Below are 22,814 nucleotides of genomic sequence, written 5' to 3'. Positions count from 1 at the left end.
AATTACTGAAATAAATGAACTTTTCCACGACATTCTAATTTATTGAGATGCACCTGTACATGTATGACCTCATACCAGTCTGGGGATCATATTTCAACCCCTACCACTGTAATATACGTATATACAGTGGTCGATTTGTAAAAAAAAAAAAAAAAAATTCAAGGGGGGTGATAGTGTCAGAGTTTATATACCCTTGACATATGTGTCAAGTTCTTAGAAATGTAATCTGTGTGTCCAATTTGGTTTCATAAAATGTTTAAAAACCTTTTATAGCATTTTCTAGAAAAAAATAAAAAAAACTGTAAAAATGTCATGTGGTGTAACCATAAAGTATAAAGTAGTATAATACTTTCTTCGCACCTTGAACACGAGAGTATAAACAACTTAATCGTCCATTTCAAAGACGTTTTCTAACACATTGTTCTAGGTAAAAATATATTTTTATTATTTGTGAGTCAAAAATATCAAGACATTTTCTTTAGGTTACACCACATGTCCTGAACAAAATATGTCTTTTCATAAAAATGTCAAAATAAATATCAGATGTTTTTTTTAAACTTCACACACAGTCTTGAGGGTCTAAATGTGCCAGCTCTGTTTTATGGTTTTTATGGTCAACATAAACAAAACAATGGCTACCTACACGCTGGTTACACCACATGACTTTAATTTGGTGGACAAAAGCAATTAAAAAAATGAATCATTTTAAAAAACAATTGTTTCAATTTTTTTTTTTTTTTTAATTTTTTTAAAGAAATATCAATAAAAGATCATTGTGCTGTAGTCATGCCAACATTTTATTTTTTCAAGAATTTCAGCTTTTAATGAGACTTTTTTGTTTCTGGATACCACATGATATTTTTTACTTTAAGCCCCAGAAATAAATGTCAATATGACTCAGATTCAGACATTTAAAATATGCTCATCATAGAAGAGGTGTATTCAGGTAAATGTTTTGTGTAAATTGCATTTGTATTTTTTTATTTAATAGATCTGGACAAAAAATGGGCGTCACGTCATTGACCCTTACACATGGCCATAATATGCACCTGTTACCTTCTGTTATTGTATTTTATGATGAATTTTGTGAATACAATTCACGTTATGGTCATGAAAAAGGTTTTCTCTCGATCGTTCGCTCACTGTCACACACACACACATTTTTCTACTTTAACCGAACTAGTAACGGAAGTTTGGGCTGTTTCTATGAAGAATGCGTAAACTGGTGTAAAACGTTATTCTATACCCTGAAGATTGTTTGAGTAAAAAACATGTCCATGCTGTAACTGTACACTTCTCATAGCAATATCTTAGCTTTTGTTCTCTTCTTTTTAAAGAAAGGCGAAAAATGTCCTCTAATTGTTCTCTTAGTCATTTTTGAAAGTCTGTGAAACTTTTGAAAACATTTGAATACTTGCATTACCTTCATTGACATAAGTTTTATGTGAACACTAGGAAGGACAAGTCAATCCATCACTAAACTCCGACATTTCTTGTGTTTGCAGAAAACAGACGCCTTTTCACAGTAGAGCGAGAGCTTGCATGCTCAAGGTTGCCAGATTACGCAACTAAAGCGTCACATTGGCAGAATATTTCTGGCAACACCGCACTTCTGAGCGGCTAATCGCCATTATCTGTTTGTTTTTCAAATGTAAAGAATTAAATATTTTACTTGCATGACTATTTCTAAGTAATATATAACACAATTGATCTAAAGGGGATGGTAAGGGGCGATGGTAGTTTTACAAGGGGATGGTTTTTCATATTTCTTGCAACAAGGGGGATGGCCTCCCCTCGCATCCCCTCTCAACTCGAGCCTTGTTTATATATAGCTCTGAAAAAAATTAAGAGACCACTCCACATGTTTAGTTTCTCTAGATTTATTAATTATAGGTATGTGTTTGAGTAAAATGAACATTTTTGTTTTATTCTTTAAAGTACTGACAACATTTCCTCCAAATTCCAAATAAGAAAATTGTCATTTAGAGCATTTATTTGCAGAAAATGACGTGTTTTCAGACCTCGAATAATGCAAAGAAAACAAGTTCATATTCATTTATAAACAACACAATACTAATGTTTTAACTTAGGAAGAGTTCAGAAATCAATATTTGGTGGAATAACCCTGATTTTCAGTTACCACTTTCATGCGTCTTTGCAGGCTTTCCATCAGTCTTTCACATTGCTGTTGGGTGATTTTATGCCACTCCTGGCTCAAAAATTCAAGCAGGAATTCAACAAACACTGGAATTGAATGGCTGCCATACATGTAGAGATGCTTATTTAAGAAACATTTAGAGTGGTGTCTTTTTTACATAGCTATATATATATACTATATATATATATATACACACACAACAGTTCCGGTCCTCGATTCTGATTGGACGAGAGACGTTCTATGGTCTCACACCATCAGCACTCGGACGCTTCACTGTGTGTATCACTCCACTTGTGTTTGTGCCATTCTAAACTAAAGTGTAAGAGCAGTGCATATGTGTTAAGAGCTATATATGTCTCTTTACATTTAATTTTGTGACATTACATATTTGAGCCAGCAGGTGGCGGAAAAAGACCATTTTGTGTGTAATATGAGCCAGTTTGGTGACGTGAAGTGAGTCAGCATCAGTCAGTGTTTTCATTCATCAGCACTACGTGATCGCTTGTATTACTACTACACTTCTAAAGCTAGGAAATAGCTTTAAACAGCTTTAAACTAACAATTTTACCATTAAGGCTCATCATAGCTGAGAGACACAATAGACTGATTAATGACACAAACTCAGTGTGCTTACCTCTTACTGGAGTATTCACATTTAAGAGGGCATACTGTTCAAAATGGTGGAGGAGATTGCAGTTTCTATAGTGAACGACTCTTGCGCACTTGCTAACGTGAAATAGGGAGGAATACCCCCACTTGGACGACTATTTTTCCACTGAGAAAATAAGATGCATTTGATCAAAATGACATCATCTTCAGAAAGCTTACTAACACACTACAGCATCATCAACAGGTGATCGCACACGCTCCATCTCTCTCTCTCTCTCTCTCTCTCTCTCTCTCTCTCTCTCTCTCTCTCTCTCTCTCCTCTCTCACAAACACACACACACAGACACACACTTGGGCTGTTTCTCCAATAACTTGTTAGAAACAGCCCAAGCTGTGATACTGGTTCTAAAGTGATATTTTTTAATTACTAACGAAGGCTTGGACACATCATTTGGTTTGAACCAGCAACAGCAGATTCTGATCCGTCGCGTGAGAAAGTAGTTCCATGCACAAATGCCTCTTTAATTACCGTACTCAGTTTTTCCTAATTTTTTTACATGTAATTGTTCATTGAACTGTTGTATATTAGCAATATCACACTCGCAGTTGTGCTATATGGCCCTAAATCAGCACTGCTGTGATTACCTGCGGCGCTCAGCCTGTGGGCGTATCACAGCAGTGCTGATGCAGGGCCATATCGCACTCTTGCTCGTGTGAAATTGCTTAAATATATATATACAATATGTATATAAATATATTGCTTGACAAAAATGAAGTCTATTTAAAGATGGTTTGCATTGTGAAATTATTTTTATGACAGTCAAGCATCCCCCCAGTTCTCATTACTGTAATGAAAAAACTATATATAATTTAAAGGTTAAGTGTGTAATTTCTGTGCCACTAGCAGCATGAAACAGAACTGCAAAATTAATACATGTTTTTATAGGAGACAATCATTTAAAAATGAAAAAATAAACTCTTACTTTACATATATAATTTTTTTAATTTTTTATCATTGGTTAATATTAGTTAACATTTAATTATTATTTCTATATTTTAAATATTTAAGTATCATTATGGTAGTATTTGTTATGATTCATATAAATTATATCAATTTTATAAAAATTAAAAAAAAACAAATAAATAAATGGGATGATTTTATACTACAGTAATGAGGGGAAATTGTGCTTAATTGTCATAGAAATACTCCCACAATGCCAAAAATCGTAATGCCCTAAATATAGACTTTGTGTACTTTTATGCAAAATTTTACTTCTTATTTCATTCTTTTGCTTTTTGGGTGAAACGTGAGCTGAAATTTTCAGGTTTCGTGAGATTCACCCATCTTACATTTTGAACCAGGCGTTTCCTTACCGTTTTCTCAAACATACAGAAGTGTATCAAAAACACACAACTCTTGGACGCATGGCCCTAAAAATGTTCTTGCGCTGTTTTCCTTCATTTCCATGACTATGACAGTGGGAACTTTATGTCTTGCTTGACTTTGTTCTTAAGTCCAAAATGTGGGACTGCAGCGCCCTGGTATGCCTGTGATAGCGAGTGTATAAACACAGATCATCTGAGGAATCATCTGAGAGTTGTTTATACTGTCTTCTAACTGAAATGTACATGTCTATCTTTCTCCTCAGAGTTATTGTACAATCTTACGGCAGATTCAGATAAGAGACACAAAGGTCTTCCGCCCCGGGTGTATTTCGCAAATGGTGGTGAGCAGACGGGTGTTATGAGTCAGCATTTCAACCTAGAAATCAATCGACAGCAGTGCCATCAGTACACGTCCTTCGTAAGGGTGAGTATTCCTTTGATTTCAAGGTATTACTCATGTTCCAAATATTCAGGCATCAGAGATGTGGCATTTTCATGGAGGTCTCAACACCACAGAATTCTGGCCGGTCCATGTGATGTTGTTTGCACTTGTCCTCGGCTGACCCGAGGTCTTTTGTCTTCCATGACCTGTGGTGTACTCACCCCTGCTCTGGAGCTCAGGACATGTTGTGCTGAACTTTATTTCACTCCATCATAACACCAACCAAATACTGTATGTCCATGTGTGTTTTTATGTAATTACTTTTAAGTTATTTTCATTTGATGGTGGTTGGAGGACAAAACAAGCTATGCCTCCTTTGGGAGTTTTGAAACACTGTATAATATCTGACCTTAATATTGAAGGGGTAAATGGAATATCATAAATTTGAAACCAAGAAATCACATTTCTGCCATCATCTAGTCACCCTCATGTCATTTCAAATCCTTTTTTTTTACTTTCGTTGAACACACAAGGGTATTTTTTTTCTGCATAACAAAACAAGGTGGCAATTCTGAATGAAAAAGACAAAAAAATAAAATAATAATCCACAGAACTATTGTAAAAGTAGTCCATACAATTCGTAAGCTATATTGCAAGTCTTCTAAAGATATAAATGAAGTTGTCTGTGAGAAACAGTCCGAAATTTAAAGGGATAGTTCACCTGAAAATGGTAATCTCTTATCATTCACTCGCCCTCATGCACTGTAAACCCTAATAAGTTAGCAGAACTCAACAAATTTGAGGCAACCAGTTACATCAAACCCCCAAGTTTAAGTTAATATAACTTTCAGATTTTAATTGTGTACCACACATACAGTATATGCTAATTGCTCTTAACTTGAAATATAGAGTGAGCTAATTCATTTTGATGGCACTTAACTTTAAATGTAACACTTTTGCTGAAATTAAAATTGCCACGTAATCTCAACTTAAATACTTCAAGTAGAGGAAACCTAACTACAGGGTTGCCAACTTTGGCATCCTGGTTGGAGTGAGATTTCAAAGACATGAATGAATCACACAAGCATTTTTTTGTTTAAGTTGGCCAACAATCTTAAATTTGTAACACCAAACATGACCTAATTAACAATCAAATTAATTATCAGTTTTTGTGCACACTTACATCAATCAAACCTGGCATTGATCAATTCAAAAGACACAAATACACTATGGCACAACCAAGATTTTTTCTGGGTCAAAAATGGTCTTCAGTGGTAGTTGACCTACATAGTCATCCACATGCTCCAAGTTGGTTGATTACATAATTGCAATTATTTACAACATAATTGCATGTTTACATTGGAAATACTGGTGTTCTTTTGAGAACCATATTTTAAAGGAACCTCTTGAATTTAAAAAGGATTTGTTTTTACTTCAAGCTGCTATAGGAAATCAACTTATTCTATACTAAACAAACTACTGAATTTAATTAGCACTTTATTTCTGTAGGCTAGTTATAAAGTTCTGACTGTACACATGAGTAATCCACTTTACTGTGTTGGGACTGCTTCTAGTGAAAAGTTTGTTTTCCCTACAACAGGCTTAATGATTTAATAAGTAAAGCTCTTGAAGGCAAATATGGACAGCATGCTGGATGTCAGATATCAATCGAACAGGAGGAAAACTTTGTCCATAATTCATGGAGGTCCAGACTTGAAACCTCTTCTTTCAATGTACTTGCACTGGTCAAAATGTTCCATATTTCTTCCATAAGGCCATCCTCATTACCATGGTTAGGCCAGCTAGACATACAAAAAAAAAAAACAACTTAATAGTCTACATACAGTTAAACACAGTTGTAGTTAAATACGTTTAACTACACATTTCACAGTTGGAAAAAGTCTAATAGTTTGTCCTTAATAGATTTAATATGAAACTGTAACATTTCTGTTACAATACCAGTTAATGTAAATGCATAGAGTGTAGACAACCCGTAACTAGCTAGTACTAGCAAGTACAGTGAATGCTAGCATGCTGAATGCATGCTAATTGGTAACACTATGCTTTGATTAGCATAGCAATTGCTCAATGAGTAAAGCAATTTAGAACAATCTTAAATTGTACCTGTCATCAACCTAAGATCAAGCACCACTATTCACCATAATGGTATCCCCCAAAACTCCAACACAACAGAAACTCTTCTAAATAACACAGCAAAAGGAAGAGAAAGTTCTAAATACTCATAAAGTTTAAATTACTTGAACTAATTTGTGTGTTATTTTTTCCCCTATTCAAAACAATGAATTAAAGCAATAGTGTTTACAGTGTGCCGTATCAGACAGATATGACTTTCCATTTACATTTATGCATTTGGCAGATGCTTTTATCCAAAGCAACTTACAGTGCTTCCAGGGACAATCCCCCTGGAGCAACCTGGAGTTAAGTGCCTTGCTCAAGAACACAATGGTGGTGGCTGTGAGAATTGAACCAACAACCTTTTGCTTACCAGTTCAGTGCTTCAGTCCACTACGCCACCACCACTCCACTGCGTAACACAAACAAAAGTATAAGGTTGTATTTTTTATTTGTGTGTGTTTGTCCAAAACTAAGGACTTAAACTACATAAGAAATGGATTAAACCACTCAAGTCATATGGATTACTTTTATGCTGCCTTTATGTCCTTTTTCGAGCTTGAAAGTTTTGGACCCCTTTGACTTACATTGTATGGACAAAAGCAAATTTGACATCCCTCAAAAATATCTTCGTTTGTGTTCTGCAGAAGAAAGTCATGTAAGTTTGAGACGGCATGTGTGTCAGTAATTTACGAGATAATTAACACTTTTGGGTCAACTATCCTTTTTAAGTCATCCTTCACTGAAATGTTTATATAGCAGGTTTTAGGTCATCAGTTGTGTCAGATGGAATATACGTTAATGAGAATGGGATTTTAGAGCTTTTGGTGCATATCTTACGGCTAATAATGACTTAAATTTCGGCCTGTGCTTCAAAAGACTCTAAATACAGCACACAAGTTGCATGGACTACTTTTATAGTGATTTTTTGTCAATTTTGAAGCTTGACAGCCTTAGTTCCAATTCACTTTCATTGTATAAATAAAAAAGTTGTGCAAAAACATCTCCTTTTGTGTTCCAGAGAAGAAAGAAATTCATAAGGGTTTAGAACAACATGACGGTGAGTAAATGATGACAGATTTGGCATATTTAGGTGACCTAATACATTAAGTCACTATTCACTGAAAAGCTATCCTTCAAAGGTTGTCAGACATATCTGTATTTTTGCTGCCAAAGTTAAAAGCTTGCATCAAACTCACAATCATGTGGAAGCTCTTGTGGTTTACTCAAAAAGGAATTTTGGGGGGCCTGGGTATCTCAGTGGTAAAAGATGCTGGCTACCACCCCTGGAGTTCGCTAGCTCGTTAGTTCGAATCCCAGGGCGTGCTGAGTGACTCCAGCCAGGTCTCCTTAGCAACCAAATTGGCCCAGCTTGCTAGGGAGGGTAGAGTCACATGGGGTAATCTCCTCGTGGTCGCCATAATGTAGTTCGTTCTCGGTGGGACGCGTGGTGAGTTGAGCACGGATGCCGCGGTGGATGGCGTGAAGCCTCCACATGTCTCCGTGGCAACGCGCTCAACAAGCCACGTGATAAGATGCGCAGGTTGATGGTCTCAGACGCGGAGGTAACTGGGATTCATCCTCCGCCACCCGGATTGAGGCGAATCACTACACGACCACGAGGACTTAAAAGCGCACTGGGAATTGGGCATTCCAAATTGGGTGAAAAAGGGGAATACATCTCCCCCAAAAAAAGGAATTTTAATCAAGTGACATTAGTAAGAGATAATAGAGTGTCGCCTTCAAAATAAAATGCCAACCATCAGGTGACAAGCCATTGGGTACCTTTGAAATGCAGTGTTCTTAATGAAAGACCTTGTTTTGCGACTATGCTAACTAGTCGTGAGACAATCGTCATTCTCTGTCTGCTGGCAATTGGCTGGTATCACAGCGTTCAGTACTGTGTACAGCTTCAGTATCCTCAGGGTGCTGCTGCTGTGGAGTTGTACTGTAGCTCTAACAATGAGGCCCTTCTGTAAATTTCACCACCACTGTTTTACAAGCCACTGCAGGCCACATCTCCATGGGGGAGCTTCTTACAGGAACGGCTTGCCCCATGCCAGGGTCCTGTTTTTCCTTTTTTACTGAACAGCTCATGAAACAAATATGCTTTAACCAGCAGCATACAACCAGCTGACAATACAGTACCAGATTTGCTGACCTACTCTCTCTACATTTACTCAAGTATAGTCACACAGTGTTTCCTCTTACTGCCATAAGACTGATAAGAGTAATTCTATAAACGGGTGTTTTTGTGTCCCTCATTAACATATGCGTAAGTAATGACTTAAATGAAATAGTTCACCTAAAAATGTAAATTCTATCTCAGATGTGTGACGTACTTTCTTCTGCTGAACACAAAGATTTTTAGAATTTTTCAGCTCTTTCAGATCTTTTCACCCAAAACCGATTGGATCGCTTCTGAAGTCATGGATTATGCCACTGGAGTCTTATGGATTACTTTTATACTGTATTTATTTGCTTTTTGGAGCGTCAAAGTTTTGGTCACTATTCACTTGCATTGTATGGACCTACAGATCTGAGATATTCCTCTAAATATCTTCATTTGTGTTCAGCAGAAGAAAGAAAGTCATGCATCTGGGATGGCACGAGGGTGAGCAAATTTTTTTTGCAAGAACAACCAAATGTCTCATTGTTTCTATCCTTTTGTATAGTAAACTATTTATAGAAATATCAGCACTGAATTCTCTTTTTTTTATATATGCACTTTGAAGTGTCACAAACTTGAAAACAAGTCTAACAATGGCTAGATTAACGGTAAAACTGACAACTTTGTGTTTCTGAGGGCATAGTTATATCCCAGCATACATTAAAATCTATTAATTTAGATTGAAAGCACCCAAAGCAATTCATTAACGCTTAAAGACATTCCTTTGTCTGATACCGTGTTTGAAATCTCACACAAATTTACACCTTTGCAAATTGGAAAAGGAACCCGTTTGATAGAATGACCCAAGTACAGTGTGTTCCACTTGGAATTTAATGTAGCAGCTAATGCATATACAAGGATGTAGATGTGCTGTAGTCAAATGTAGACGTAAAGCGTCCTTATGTTTCATCTTATTTACAGATAGTGTAGATTTATATCTGCAGTTGTTGACGTGTGTACTTTTAGTCAAGCACCGTACAATCTTTTTTCCAGGCTGTAAATTACCGGAGAGCGCTGCCTGTTTATTGCACCTTTTTCACAGATGTTAACAGGTGATGAGTCAGCATAGTTTATTTGATGTTTAAGTGTGTTGAAAGGATTGTGTTGGCTCAGGGAATCACAGATATATTTTAGTGACTGGTTCATGAGTGAGAATTGTAACTGTAATGTCATCAAAAATGTGTCCTCGTGTTCTGGGTGGGCAGTAAGATTGCCCATGTCATCTGGTCCTTGCCACAAGAGCTAACATCTCACTGGGTGTTCCCTAATGGACCATGCAGTGTAAACACCCTTCTGCTGGAGTAAAGACACTCATTTATCTTGAAGGCCCCACTTGTCTCGGTTGATTTGACTTGAATCCTGCCAGTCAGTAGAGGGACTTCTGTACTTCACTTAAATCATAAAGAGAGGATTAGGTGTTTCCATGTAGATTTAGTCTTTATAGGTTCCATGTGGAGAAAAAAGGAAAGCTTAACACTGCCATCTACTCCATTATCTACTGTTATTTACTAGATTTTTAGTGGTGCTTGTTAAGGCACTATTGCTAATGCTAGGTGTTTTATTTAAAAAAAGTTTGTTTTATGTATTTATTTTGGAGCGCAACTCTTCTGTACTGTCTGTGATGCAAGAATGAATTGTACCTCAAATCATGCAGTTTGTTGAGGAGAGTTGTGCTGTTACTCTTTTAGCGATCAGACTTTTGATTTTTGCCTGGCGAACGATAAAACGGGCTTGCACAGAAAGGACCTGAGCCATATTTAAGGGCTTTATGGTCATTCTGAGTCAACATAACTAGAGGTCCCCAGTTCAAAAAAATTTTTTACTGGTAAAAGATAAGTATAAATGATTTTGAAACCAAAATATTAAATGCCACGGATCAATGGATGAGTTTACATTATTACAAAACATCCAATTTTTTGCTCACATCTGACACAGATCGGATATTTTTTCACATCCGATCTGAGCCACTTCCAAATGTGGTTTTAAATCACATACATATCTGATATCTGGACATCTGACCTATGTCTAAACAAGTATATTCGATTCCCCTTAGCAATGTTGTCAGGGATAGCTTTTCCTTTCTTTTTTTTTTGATTTTCTCCCCAATTTGGAATGCCCAATTCCCAATGTGCTCTAAGTCCTCGTGGTGGCATAGTGACTCACCTCAATCCGGGTGGCGGAGGACGAATCTCAGTTGCCTCCACGTCTGAGTCCGTCAATCTGCGCATTTTATCACGTGGCTTGTTAAGCACGTTACTGTGGAGACTTCACGCTATTCTCCACAGCATCCACGCACAACTCACCACATGCCCCACCAAGAGCGAGAACCACATTATAGCGACCACGAGGAGGTTACCCCAACGTGACTCTACCCACCCTAGCAACCGGGCCAATTGGTTGCTTAGGAAGCCTGAGTCACTCAGCACGCCCTGGATTCAAACTTGCATCTCCAGGTGTGGTAGTCAGCGTCTTTACTTGCTGAGCGATCCAGGCCCCCAAGGGATAGCTTTTCTTAATGGCGTGTCCTTATGAAGCAGACGTGCCTGTGGGCGCTCACACAAAAACTCAAAGCTTCTCTTGTTGAGGCACTGTCGGCAAATGTGTGGGCTTGTCCCACCACTCCTGACTTCTAGGTCAAGCCCTATTCGGACGGGATTAGTTTTATAAGGGGAGGTTGGGTAGTGCAATAATTACCAGAGCTCCTCAATAATTTTAATCCCGTACGAATCGTTCATGTCAATAATTTTTTACGAACTGCCCGTACCCACGGTGGTAAAATTAACAGCGTGTTTTTTACCTACTATAAAACGGCCTGTAAAAACAACCCCTGAAAATATTTATCCTGTGTGAATGGACATGTTGGTAAAAAGCAAATCTGCACTTTCCAGCCCTTGAGCCTTTTAAATATGGCTGTTTTTTAAGTTCTCCATGTCTGAAGTGGATGTTGATGAAAAGAAGATGGCAGAAAATATAAGACATGCTTCACTTCAGATGAACTTCACATAACGCTGACTGTTGCGCTTGGACTGATGCATCTTTTTCTCAAGTGTTTTATACTGTCAAGTCTTTACTTACCCATGTAAAAGAGAAACAAGCAGTCTCTTTGTTGTTGTTGTTGTTGTTGGGGGGGATTGTGTTGAGCCCCGCGTTTCAGGAAACATATATTCCAGAGGGGAAAATAAAATTACATCATGTGAAAGGATTGTCATATTTTTAATTAAAGGGTGTAATATAAGATTACAGGCTTGTTAATGTCACCAGTTCTGTTGTATTTAGACAGATATTCTAATGCATTTATTCTTATAATCACAGATACAATATATGCTCATGTTTCATATTTCCTGCATAATTAATCAGCACAGTATACATTTTTTTAATAGGTCAGTTCTGTGTGACAGCAGTGTGTAAATGCTGTATTACAGACGTCCGCAGTAATAATTACTTCACAGACATACTGCATGTCAGGAAAACTAATCCCATCCAAACAGGGCTTTAGCCACACATCTTGTCTGATGAATGATGTTGAAATCATTAAAGCCGTGCTTACCATGGCAGCAGTAAAAAGTCGCTTTGGACTTTTTTGCCTAATTAATTGCAATTGCGTGCAATTTTGCCTATTTTTGAAAATATGAAATAGCATAAGGCCATTCAAAACCCGAAAGTGAACCATGGCGCTCATAATTGAAAGCGATCAGTAACGGAGTCATTCAGGTTTGGGTGGGAGATTAATGTAAACACAGATATCAGATACGAGTCGTGTCTTCAGTGAATGTAAACATACGGGACAAAAAAATCGGATGTGGCCAAAAGATTAGGCCTTGTATCCAATATTTACTGAATAATCCATTATTTTGTAAAGGGAGGTCAGAATAACTATTTTCGGATATGATTTGGAGGAATACTACAGATCAAAAAATAACCTTACTGTAGAAAGGTGGCAGTGTCATTATGTTATTTTAACACAGAGAAAGCTAGATCTATTACTAAACTCTTGCTGCTATATGCCAATCATGTGCATCCAAAATTGTTATTGTTGTTGTTTTTTTTAAGTTGCAGTGCCTGTTACTCAAGAAGTATTAAAGATATCTTAATGTCCTTTTAGATTCTGTTTCAGAGCAAGCTTTATTTTTTGCATCTTAATTTTTTTAAGGCCAGACATGGTTAAATCCCAGAGATATTGGGCTCTCAATATGTCTCCATCTGAAAATGTAAAAATGTTAAGCATTTTCATTGGTTGAAAACCAAATGTGGGTCACATGATATGAAGCTAGCATTTCTTGTGCAACAAAACACAGGTCTGAAGTACAAATAATGTTGAAATTTGGAAGTTTCTGAAATATGGTTTATTTGACATGTATTTTTATTTTTTTATTTATTTTTTTACACACATTTTACTGTGGACAAGAGGCATAAACGTAGCAAAATTAACGCGTTTTCATCCGAAATCATTTTAGTGTGGACGTGGACTTATATATTTCCACACCAGCTAGTGTTCAAAGCCTCGTATCGGTTTGTCAAACAACACTCCAGTATGTTCCAAAACAGTGTGTTTGTTTAGTCAGTACATTCAAAGGGCCCAAGTCCCCATCATCAAGCATGATTTGGCTCCGGTCTCTAGTCCCAGGTCAGCACGGCCCATCCTTTAATTTATCCGGGTGTTAGTATCTGCCCACACAAAGCCAGGACCCCCATTCTCTCGCTAAGGTATGCTAATGGAAAGCAGCTGGCTCTCTGCTAGGTTCTCCAGAGTGATCCTTCGCTAACACCCCCACCCGAGCTAGTTAAATCATACCGTGAAAACACTGTAGCTCAGCATGGTGAGTAACGTCACTGGAGTCTTGGGAGCTATTGTTGTGTCAACTGTAACTCTCGTGCTGCCCCCCTGTTGATGTTGAGCTAGTTTCAGTAGAATGCTTCAACACTTGAGTTCAATGTATTTAGTCATGCAGATTGCAGGAGACCATCAGGACTGAGTTTCATCTTAATTTACTCTAGAAGTTATCTGCAAAGCATATTGTTCTTTGTTAAACTTGGTTTCAGATCCAAGTAAATACCTACTGATTTAGGGCTTGTTAAGGCCAGCAAATACGATATTTGCTTTCAGATTTTCAGCTTTTTTTTTTTTCATACTTTGATTTGATATCTGATTGCCTTTAAAATCATCATCAGATCCTTATTTATTTATTACCACATGACCTGGGCCAGTGGATTTTGTTTCCATGACTCAAGGTTAAAATGTTTGGTTTTCTGCATATTTCATTGAGGAAATTTCGCCTAGTTTTTCTAGACACGCGTACATTCTGCAACTCTGCATCTTTGCACATCTTAGCTGCATGCGTCTGACGCTGACTGATCTAAAAGTGTATCACAAAGCAGTCGTTGTGCATATGCATTGAACATGTCCGTATGGACTTCATTCAGAAGAGTATACTTTAAAATGCTAAGTGCTTGACCGTGCACGGTGATGGAACAACACGCATAAAACAAAATATACCCTCGGCTTTAGGGTGGCTACACATGGGAGAAAGCTTCGCCAGTGTGTTTGAGGAACAGAAATGCACAAAATGCGTTTTACAATGTCTGTTTGGAATCAGGCACAAAGAAAGCGTAATGGATTTCTGAAAGCTGAGACCTGCCTCTCTGAAATTGTCATTGATAAATGGATTTGTACATCAGAGTGTGGTGCAATTTAGTATGGATGCACCAATCCGATACCTGGATCGCTATTAGCTCTAATACTAACATTTTTAACTGGATTGGGTATCCGTCCAACGAGCCCGATCTAAATCAGATACTGTGTGTTAGTCATGGTTGTTACTGTTGAGCTCCAAAAAGTACATAAAAGAACCATTAAAGCACCATTAAAGTAGTCCATATGACACGTGCATTTTATTCAAAGTCTCTTGAAGACAAACAATAGTTTTTGAAACACAGAAGGATGCATGCATTAAAAAGTGAATAAATAGTATGCGTGTGCAGTGTGTTTCAATGAATGCGCACTGCTCTGTTCGCAGGTGCTGCTGTTTTCAGCTCTCAGAGCACCATGCAATATGTGTGCCCTCCACACGAACATCTCAGATGCAGATGGAGGACACAGATATAAGCAGGGTTGACAGAGAGCTACAGTACTTTTCAGAGAGCTCAGTAAAATCTTCAACTTTTATTTTGGTTGCATTTGTGAGATAATATATGTAATTGATTGGGTAATATATAAAATCGTAATATTGATCGCAGGCCCCTGAATTGAAACCGCATCACAGCAGACTTTAAGGTATCAGCAAACATCAGATAGCTAGCTAAGAGAATTTATATAAGATTGTATCGTGATGAAACTTGCGATTTACACCCCTACTAAACATGCTTCCTGTACAGGGAGCTGCACGTTCAGAGCATGATCCAGAAAAACCTGTGACTTAATCGGATGATATTGCAACTGCAGGACTTATATTTAATTAGATGTGGTCTGCGTTTTCCGAAGATTGCTGTGCTTCGTTCGACACAACCCTTTCTTTACTCACAAAGTTAGAGAAGTTAATGGGCAAGTTTTGAAAACCCCCTTCTAGCCAAAGCAAACAAGAAACTACAAGGGCTTCTTACAATTCAAGTACATAGTCTTGTTATAATTGTCTTCCTCCGGAAGTTGGAACAGGGGGCATCACGTAATGGTTTTGTGTTCATTATTTTAAACATGTTTCTATTGGCACAGGTTATGGAATAGTATACCAGATTACTAGATGTTCTTTGTTTGGTTATTTTTAACTAGATAAACTGCATATTTGGTGCACAAATACCTGAGAGCACATGAAAGCAAACGTTTTTTTCAACTTGTTGCAATCGTGATAATTGTCAGTGTGTGAGGTTGAAGTTACTACTCACCGTTCAATCATCTCATGTCATTTCAGCTGTTCATGATTCATGTTTTTATCCTTGCACTCTAGACACGATGGGCTGAAAAACTGCTTACTTTGGTTTTCCATAGTGTATTTGCAGAGATAGGTGTTGAAGCGAGCCAAGGCAGGTTAAATGTCATGCTGAAGGATGAGGCGTTAGAGGCATCAACACCCAAATGACCAGAACCAGATTCAGGGGACAGTTCCCTTTCCTGTGTTATTGTGGCTGCTACACAGACTGTTTTTACTGTTAGAAACGAAACGGTTTAGTGTTTTCTGGACAGTTAGACTCAAGCGGAAGATCTCAGGAAAATAGAACAGAATTGATTTTTATTTATTGCTGAATGACTAGGGACAATGGAATCTTTTCATGCAACATTGTCAACCTTGCCCTGTTAAAGGAATATTTTGGATTCTTAATATCAGCATCGGTAGTCATTTCGACTAGTTCCTCTGTTTTTCGACCAATTGACCATATTAGATGAATATTTAAAGGGATATTTCAGCCTTAAACGAAACTTTTGTCATCATTTTGTCATCAGCTTGTCACAATGCATTAGCTGCAAGAGATAACAGATAAAGTAGCATAATTTTGCTGACTGCTGTTAGGAACAGCCTTCATGTCTACAGCGATAATTGTTGCCTTGATAGGAAGCACACTAGGTTTTATTTATTATGTTGTATTTTCAACCCTATAGAAATAGCTTGGCATCTCTTATCACTTATACAGGTCTACTAACTCTCTATGGAGAAACTAAACCAGGCTGTCAGCTTCCTTTTGCTCTCTGGTTGTTGCAGACATCTCTTCTGAACTCTTACCATAATGGTCTTCACTGTATTTACATCATAAACTCCTCAAATAATGCTCCGGCTCTGTATGTGGCTCACTTCATTGGCTAATGGACTTCAGTGGGAATATACTGTAAGACATTGCGCTGAGGGGGCAAGTAAGGATTGTAATCAATACCAAATCAAAAACAGCCCATTTTAAAGTGTTCCTCTATTGCTGAGTATACAACTCTGACACGACTACACTATCAACACTCTCAGCAGTTTATCCCATACTGGCACGTGGACAAGGAAGACTTGAAATTAAGTTACTTATGCTACTTGCACAGTTGTGGCATGAGCTATTCTAGAGGCCTGCTCTGCAAATAGAGGTAGCTACCTTTTAAGGGGTCGTTCACACAGAGCAAGTTTTTACGACTGTCTGTGTTGCTTTTCAAGTGTTTTTCAATATAAACGTTGCACTGCTTCTCATTGTTTTTCTAGTTTCTCGCACAGGAGTGACACTTTTATAGAGAGAACTTTAACTTTAAAACAAAAGCATGTTTCGAGACATCTGTGTTCTGCTGTATTCATGGCGCTCTGTCTAGCTCATTTTAGTGCATGGACAAGCTCAGTGAGAAAAGCCCCTAAGGCAGCATACTAAATTGAATGGAACCTAATAAGCAGTCAATTTAAAATGTTCTAGATAGGCAGCAACTCTGCATGCCACAGAAATATCGCTTTTCATGCAAAGTGCGCAAGAGACTCACGATTGCAGTAGAGTATGACAATGCGTAGCACACACATATATTGGGTATACGTTTTTAATTAAATTGAACTGTTGTTGTTTTTTGTAATGAAAGAAATATGAGTATGTAAAACTGACATTGCTCCCGACTGTTCACTGCGTTATTTGTGAAGGATACTTGCGATACTGCCTTACAATTTGGCCAAATTAAGGTCTCTTAGAAGGCAGTTGATATATGTGATGCCTTAAAAATGTTGTCTTGGTACCCTGCTGATAAAAGACAGCTTTAATCATCACAAGCTGGTTGTTAGTTGCTAGTTTAAGATGGTTTATCTGGTTTCCCAGCTCGGCCAAGCTTGTTTTTAGTTGGTTTAGCCTGTCAGCCAGCTGGTCACCCAGTCTGACCAGATGACAAGTACCCAAAACCCCTCTAAAACCATCAAAACAGACCAGAATAACCAACTTGGCCAGGCTGGGAGACCAGCTAGCCACCTTCGGCTGATTTAGGGTAAGCAGCTCGCACAGAGCTATGTGTCACACAGCATACTATTTCTCCTACACACGGGAAAACAGCAGCACTGATTTGATGGTAAACATAGTACTGACCCAGTGACAGAGGACTAGGCTGCCTGCCATACTGCCGGCTTTGCGTTGCCGCCTGTAGTCGCGCATATCAATTCCCCCAGTGCCATTCCACAGGCTTCATTTACTCCCAGCCAAGAAAGCTGATACAATGAATCCACGCGGCAGGGAGGTTATCATATCCAGCTGTCTCCCTTTAAACACAACGACTCCACCTATTTATAAATTCAGCTTAAAATGCAAAATATCCACAATGCTGACAATAAATGTAATGGAAAAAAACTCAGGAACAGTCAGTTTGGACAAAATGTGACCATTATAGGAGCCGTTAAGATGAAAATTTTATATGAAGTTGCCAAGTACCTGTTTAGCTCAGGGTAAGTAGACAGATTGTGTCTTGGTCATGGAAGCTATAAGTTATAAAAGAGGACATTTATCTTTCTCTACTCCCTGACTTATATCTCGTCAAACGATTTCTTTTAATAGCTTGTGTTATAATGTCACATTCTTGCAAGGAAGGTTTCCTGTGTATCCAACCTGGTCTCACAGAATCACGTTGCTATACATTTTTGCAAATGTATTTTTACATAGATCGTTATACGCATCGTGGCAGTTTCCTGGTAAAATGAACACTAGAGGCGCTACAAAAACAATGACTTTTTTCACTTTCACACAAATCACGAGTAAAACGGCAGATTATCATTAGTTTGTAAATACATACTTTTCTGTTATGACATCTAAACACTTGCTATTTTTTTTTCGCATTACATAATCAACTACATTTAGTTGATTATGTAATCGCGCATGTTCAAATTGTATGGTAGCTCAACTGATATAGCGTTGCACTTGCGATGTAAAGGACCGAGGTACGAGTCCTGAAGAGCACACGAGTCGACACGTGAGCTGGAAGTGTCATAGAAGCACCACAAAATGACTTTTTTGCTTAAGCAGTTGCGTTTTTCATCTTAAATTAGCTTTTTCTGACACCATCGATTAGGTTTCAGTTGAAGGTTTGGGGTAGGGAGGTAGGCTTTATTGATTTAAAACTTGATAGGGCATTAACCTTAAAAACCTTAACTGTTCGGGAGCACATTTAACTTGCATTTAGCGCCACACAGTGGACATTTCACCTCGGAACTGCCGTGATACGTATAATGAACCATGTAAATAATTTAGCAAAAATGTCACCACTGTCACGTAATTTTCATGAGATCAGGCTGTGTATCTCCAATACGTTATTAATTGTTTTCGGACATATTTCAGAATGCAACAAAAGATCCAGCTTACATAGTTAGAAATATGTTTAAGGCCTTGCGTTAAGCCTTTAGATGTCTAGACAGCTGTAGCTTTTTTTTGGTTGTATTTTTATTGAGAAAACCTCAGGTTTTAATGTAAGTATTTGATTAACATGTTACTATTAACTTATCTGCCTGAAGACTTTGATTGCATTGCATCATGTATGTTAATGTTGAGCGTGCAGTGCAAACAGCAAGCAAACTAATGCAATTCATTGAGTTGTCATAAAACAATTTAATACAATTTTTGCTTAAGTTACTTCTGCATTCTGTGCATTCAAATTGGTGGTAACGTTGGAAGATAACAATGGCTTTTTCACAGAATCCTCCGAAAGTCAACATGAAATCAGTATTGACCCTGTGTACTTTTCTTAATACACATTCCTGGTCTTATTGCGTATGATTCAGTGCATGTTATTAAAAAAATAATAATAATAATAGTTTGTCTTCGCAATCTTTCATTGAAATAAACTAAAACGGCTTTTTCTTTTTTGGCTGACATCACCAAACCCTCTTTTTAAAAAAAAAACACTTGTCATAAAGAGATCCCTTTTTACAGTCCAATCAATTCCCGATTGATGTAATCAAGTCCCACGGTCACCATACATTTTCTGTTTCATCCTGTTTTCCTGTTGTGGAATAAACAAAACTTGCGTGTCGAGCGTCTTTAAAGGAAACACCCTGGCGTTACATCTTTAATGCAGTTATATTTAATGCGTTATAGCTTTATTAAAGTTCAAATAATACAGAAGCAGGTCATGTGAATAACTACAAACTCCGAATCTGACATTTCTCTGTGCGGTCAGCGCCTCTTCAGTGAGTTGTGCAAATGTCCCGATCTAAGGTGGGAGATTGAAACTGTCATCCCTCACGTGTGCACGCTTAATGCAGCTAGATTATAACATGATGGCTCGCAAGTTGCAACTTATTGAATCATAATATATGTCACTGTGCATTTCTTATTGTGAAGAAAATTGGCAATACGTAGCTTTATTATGTTTGTTTTTGTGAGTTAAATATGGATTGAAGTGAACAGAAAGGTGAGAGGGGTAGTCTTCACCCCATTATACACGGCAACAAAATGCATTTTTGATTTGTTTTTGTTTTGGCTTGTTTTCCAATATAAATATCTAAAACAACGTACATTTACTTTAGCAGCTATACTGCAGAAGAAAAAATTGTTATCTGAGAAATGTTGAATATAATATTAAAAATACAAATATTTTAAAATATCTAAAAATCCTTTAAAAAATATGCATTGACTTGAGAAGCAGCATATAAGATATTCAGACTTGCTTTTAGAGAATTGATCTTGAATATAAGTATATTTAGTCTTTACTGCACTCGCAGAAATATAACCAAGTGAAAAAATACACTTATATACAAAATACACTTATATACAAAATACACTTATATTTAAAATACATTCTCTTAAAGCAAGTATAAATATCTTATATGTTGCTTCTCAAGTAAATGTATTTTTAGACAAATTTAAAGACAAAAACACTTGATAACAATAGGATTTTTTGCAGTGAATTTTTTACTGAATTAAATTTAATAAAAAGTATTTTTTTCCTTTAATTCAATGTGTCATTTAGAGGTATTTTTAAAAGATGATTTTGTCCTCTTTATTGTTAGCAAGCACGTTTAATACAACCTTTTAAGTCGGGGCACAAGCTGAATAATCGGTTTAGAGCTAATGATTAATCGTTGCAATAATCGCCCGAATAGTCGAATAATCGTTCTAATAATCATTAGATTAGTCGATTATCAAAATAATCGTTAGTTGCAGCCCTACTAGTGTTTCACACCTGACTTCTCACTAGTAAATGTTAAACAACAGTTTCACTAGTGAGTCACTAACACCCTGGTTGTTTTTGCTACAATTTTGTCTGTTTTCCTATTGGTCCCTGGGGTTAAACTCTGTTTCCTGTGTCTCATTTCAGTGAGGGGGACTCAAACATTTACACATATCAGAGTTTATTTTACAAGCACTAAAGCGTCTCTCCGCACACGTGCAATAGATTTAGAGATTGTACCCAGGCTGCAGTTTTACATTAGGAGAACAATAGACCCAGAATAGCTGCATGGTGAAAGTGGGCCAGTTGTGATGCCATGAGGAAGCACCTGACGTTCTCGTCCTGAGTGTCCAGGATATAACCGTCTTTCACAGAGCTGCTTAAGCAGGGTCAAATAAAGAGATAAAACTTCAAATTTCAGGTGCAAAAAGCAAGTTTTAGCTATAAATATTTTACTGGACATCTGAATCAGTCTCAGTGGCATTATGATATTTTAGATGATCTGCATACTGTATATTGTCGTTTCTTCAACTTCGGGCACTTTTAGCACTGTGGGCTTCAAGAAAGTAAAGTTTCTATTAAAATAGAAAAATATTAAAATATTTTTTCACATTGTCTCTAGTTTTTTTTTTTTTTTTTTCTAAAAGTGTCCAACTGTGTATGAAAATGCATCACAGTAGATTTATGTCATTTTTGTCATTTTTTTCTTAAAGTCATGAAAATTTGTCATTTCTAGCACATCTCAAATTCTGTAATGTGTTTAATAGAATTCTGTGGTGGAAATGACGCTGATGGCAATTACATTTTTAGCTTTTTTGAAATGAAATGACTCCTTTGTCTAGGCAAGGCATAGCTAACATTTTATGCATCCTACAGACACACAATTAAAAAATATTTTCACACATTTTGTGTAAGGTCACGTCCACACTAATTCATTTTTGTTAGAAAACACATTGACTTTGCTACATTTACACATCCCTACCATACTAGAATGGCATTTCATTCCACCAAAATCTTTCAAACCTTTTCAAAAAACGCTCTTTACTACCACACACTTTGGAAACAGTGACGTTAGGAAACTGAAAACATTTAATCCGTTCAATTGAAAATTAATAAATGTGGATGTGATCTCATTTGGTAAAATTACAACTTGATTGAAAAATGATACCCAATAAAATATTTACCCAGATTTTTCTTTGTTTTCTTCAAACATCACTTGTCTCATATTTCATCTCAGGCATCTTCACTTACTTGGTTAACAAGTACACTAACTTATATTGATACTGCACACAGTAATTATTGAAATTATTATTTCACTCGTTTTAGATTATCATGGTTTTTAACATGTAATAATTTGTATTTGTATAATGTGTTTCATAGTTTGATATTAAAAGTCTGGCTCTGTAATGAAGCTAAAACAAAAAAAAAATATGTACATGACAGGCATATGAAAAGTACCAAAGTAAATGATGAAGGCGTGGTAAAAAGTTTTGAATTCAGTTTTAATGAGATCTTCATGTAACAAAGAGAAAACAAGTGGAAATCTGTTTTAATAAAAATCCAACCCTGGGACATGAAAGTGCCTGAAGTTGAAGAAACACCCATATGCAATTCCATACGATGATACATCATTTGATACATGCTCATTGGTGCTCAAAGTAATGTATGTTGTTTCACTTACAGTACTAGCACAAACGGATGCGTACTGCACTTAATAGATCATACTGCCTTAAAACTCATCTATCAACATAAGGAAGTACTGGAAACCCTTTTGTTGTTGTTGTTCCTGTTTTGTGAAAGGAAGCACCAAATCTCTGGCAACAGCAAAAATAGGAATTATGTCAGACCAAATGCCATGTCAGTTTTGATAAATGTATTTTAGATAACCACTTCC

General features: G+C 37.0%; 1 protein-coding gene across 4 annotated transcripts in view; it reads left to right on the top strand.

The window, feature by feature from the left end:
• The window catches only part of itga9 (integrin, alpha 9), a 144,182-nt gene that overhangs the window by 57,522 nt on the left and 63,846 nt on the right, over positions 1-22,814 (top strand). For all 4 annotated transcript variants that reach the window (XR_007892693.1, XR_007892692.1, XM_051651112.1 and 1 more), the window contains one exon: positions 4,417-4,577. Coding sequence is in view for 2 of the 4 variants with exons in the window: in XM_051651112.1 (XP_051507072.1) it covers positions 4,417-4,577 (161 nt within the window). In the remaining 2 variants the exon portion in view is untranslated. The remainder of the gene's footprint in view (positions 1-4,416; positions 4,578-22,814) is intronic.

This window comes from Myxocyprinus asiaticus, chromosome 23, assembly GCF_019703515.2.
Source record: "Myxocyprinus asiaticus isolate MX2 ecotype Aquarium Trade chromosome 23, UBuf_Myxa_2, whole genome shotgun sequence".
NCBI lineage: Eukaryota > Metazoa > Chordata > Actinopteri > Cypriniformes > Catostomidae > Myxocyprinus > Myxocyprinus asiaticus.
Note: the sequence above shows the minus strand (reverse complement) of the source record. Positions and strands in the feature narration are given on the sequence as shown.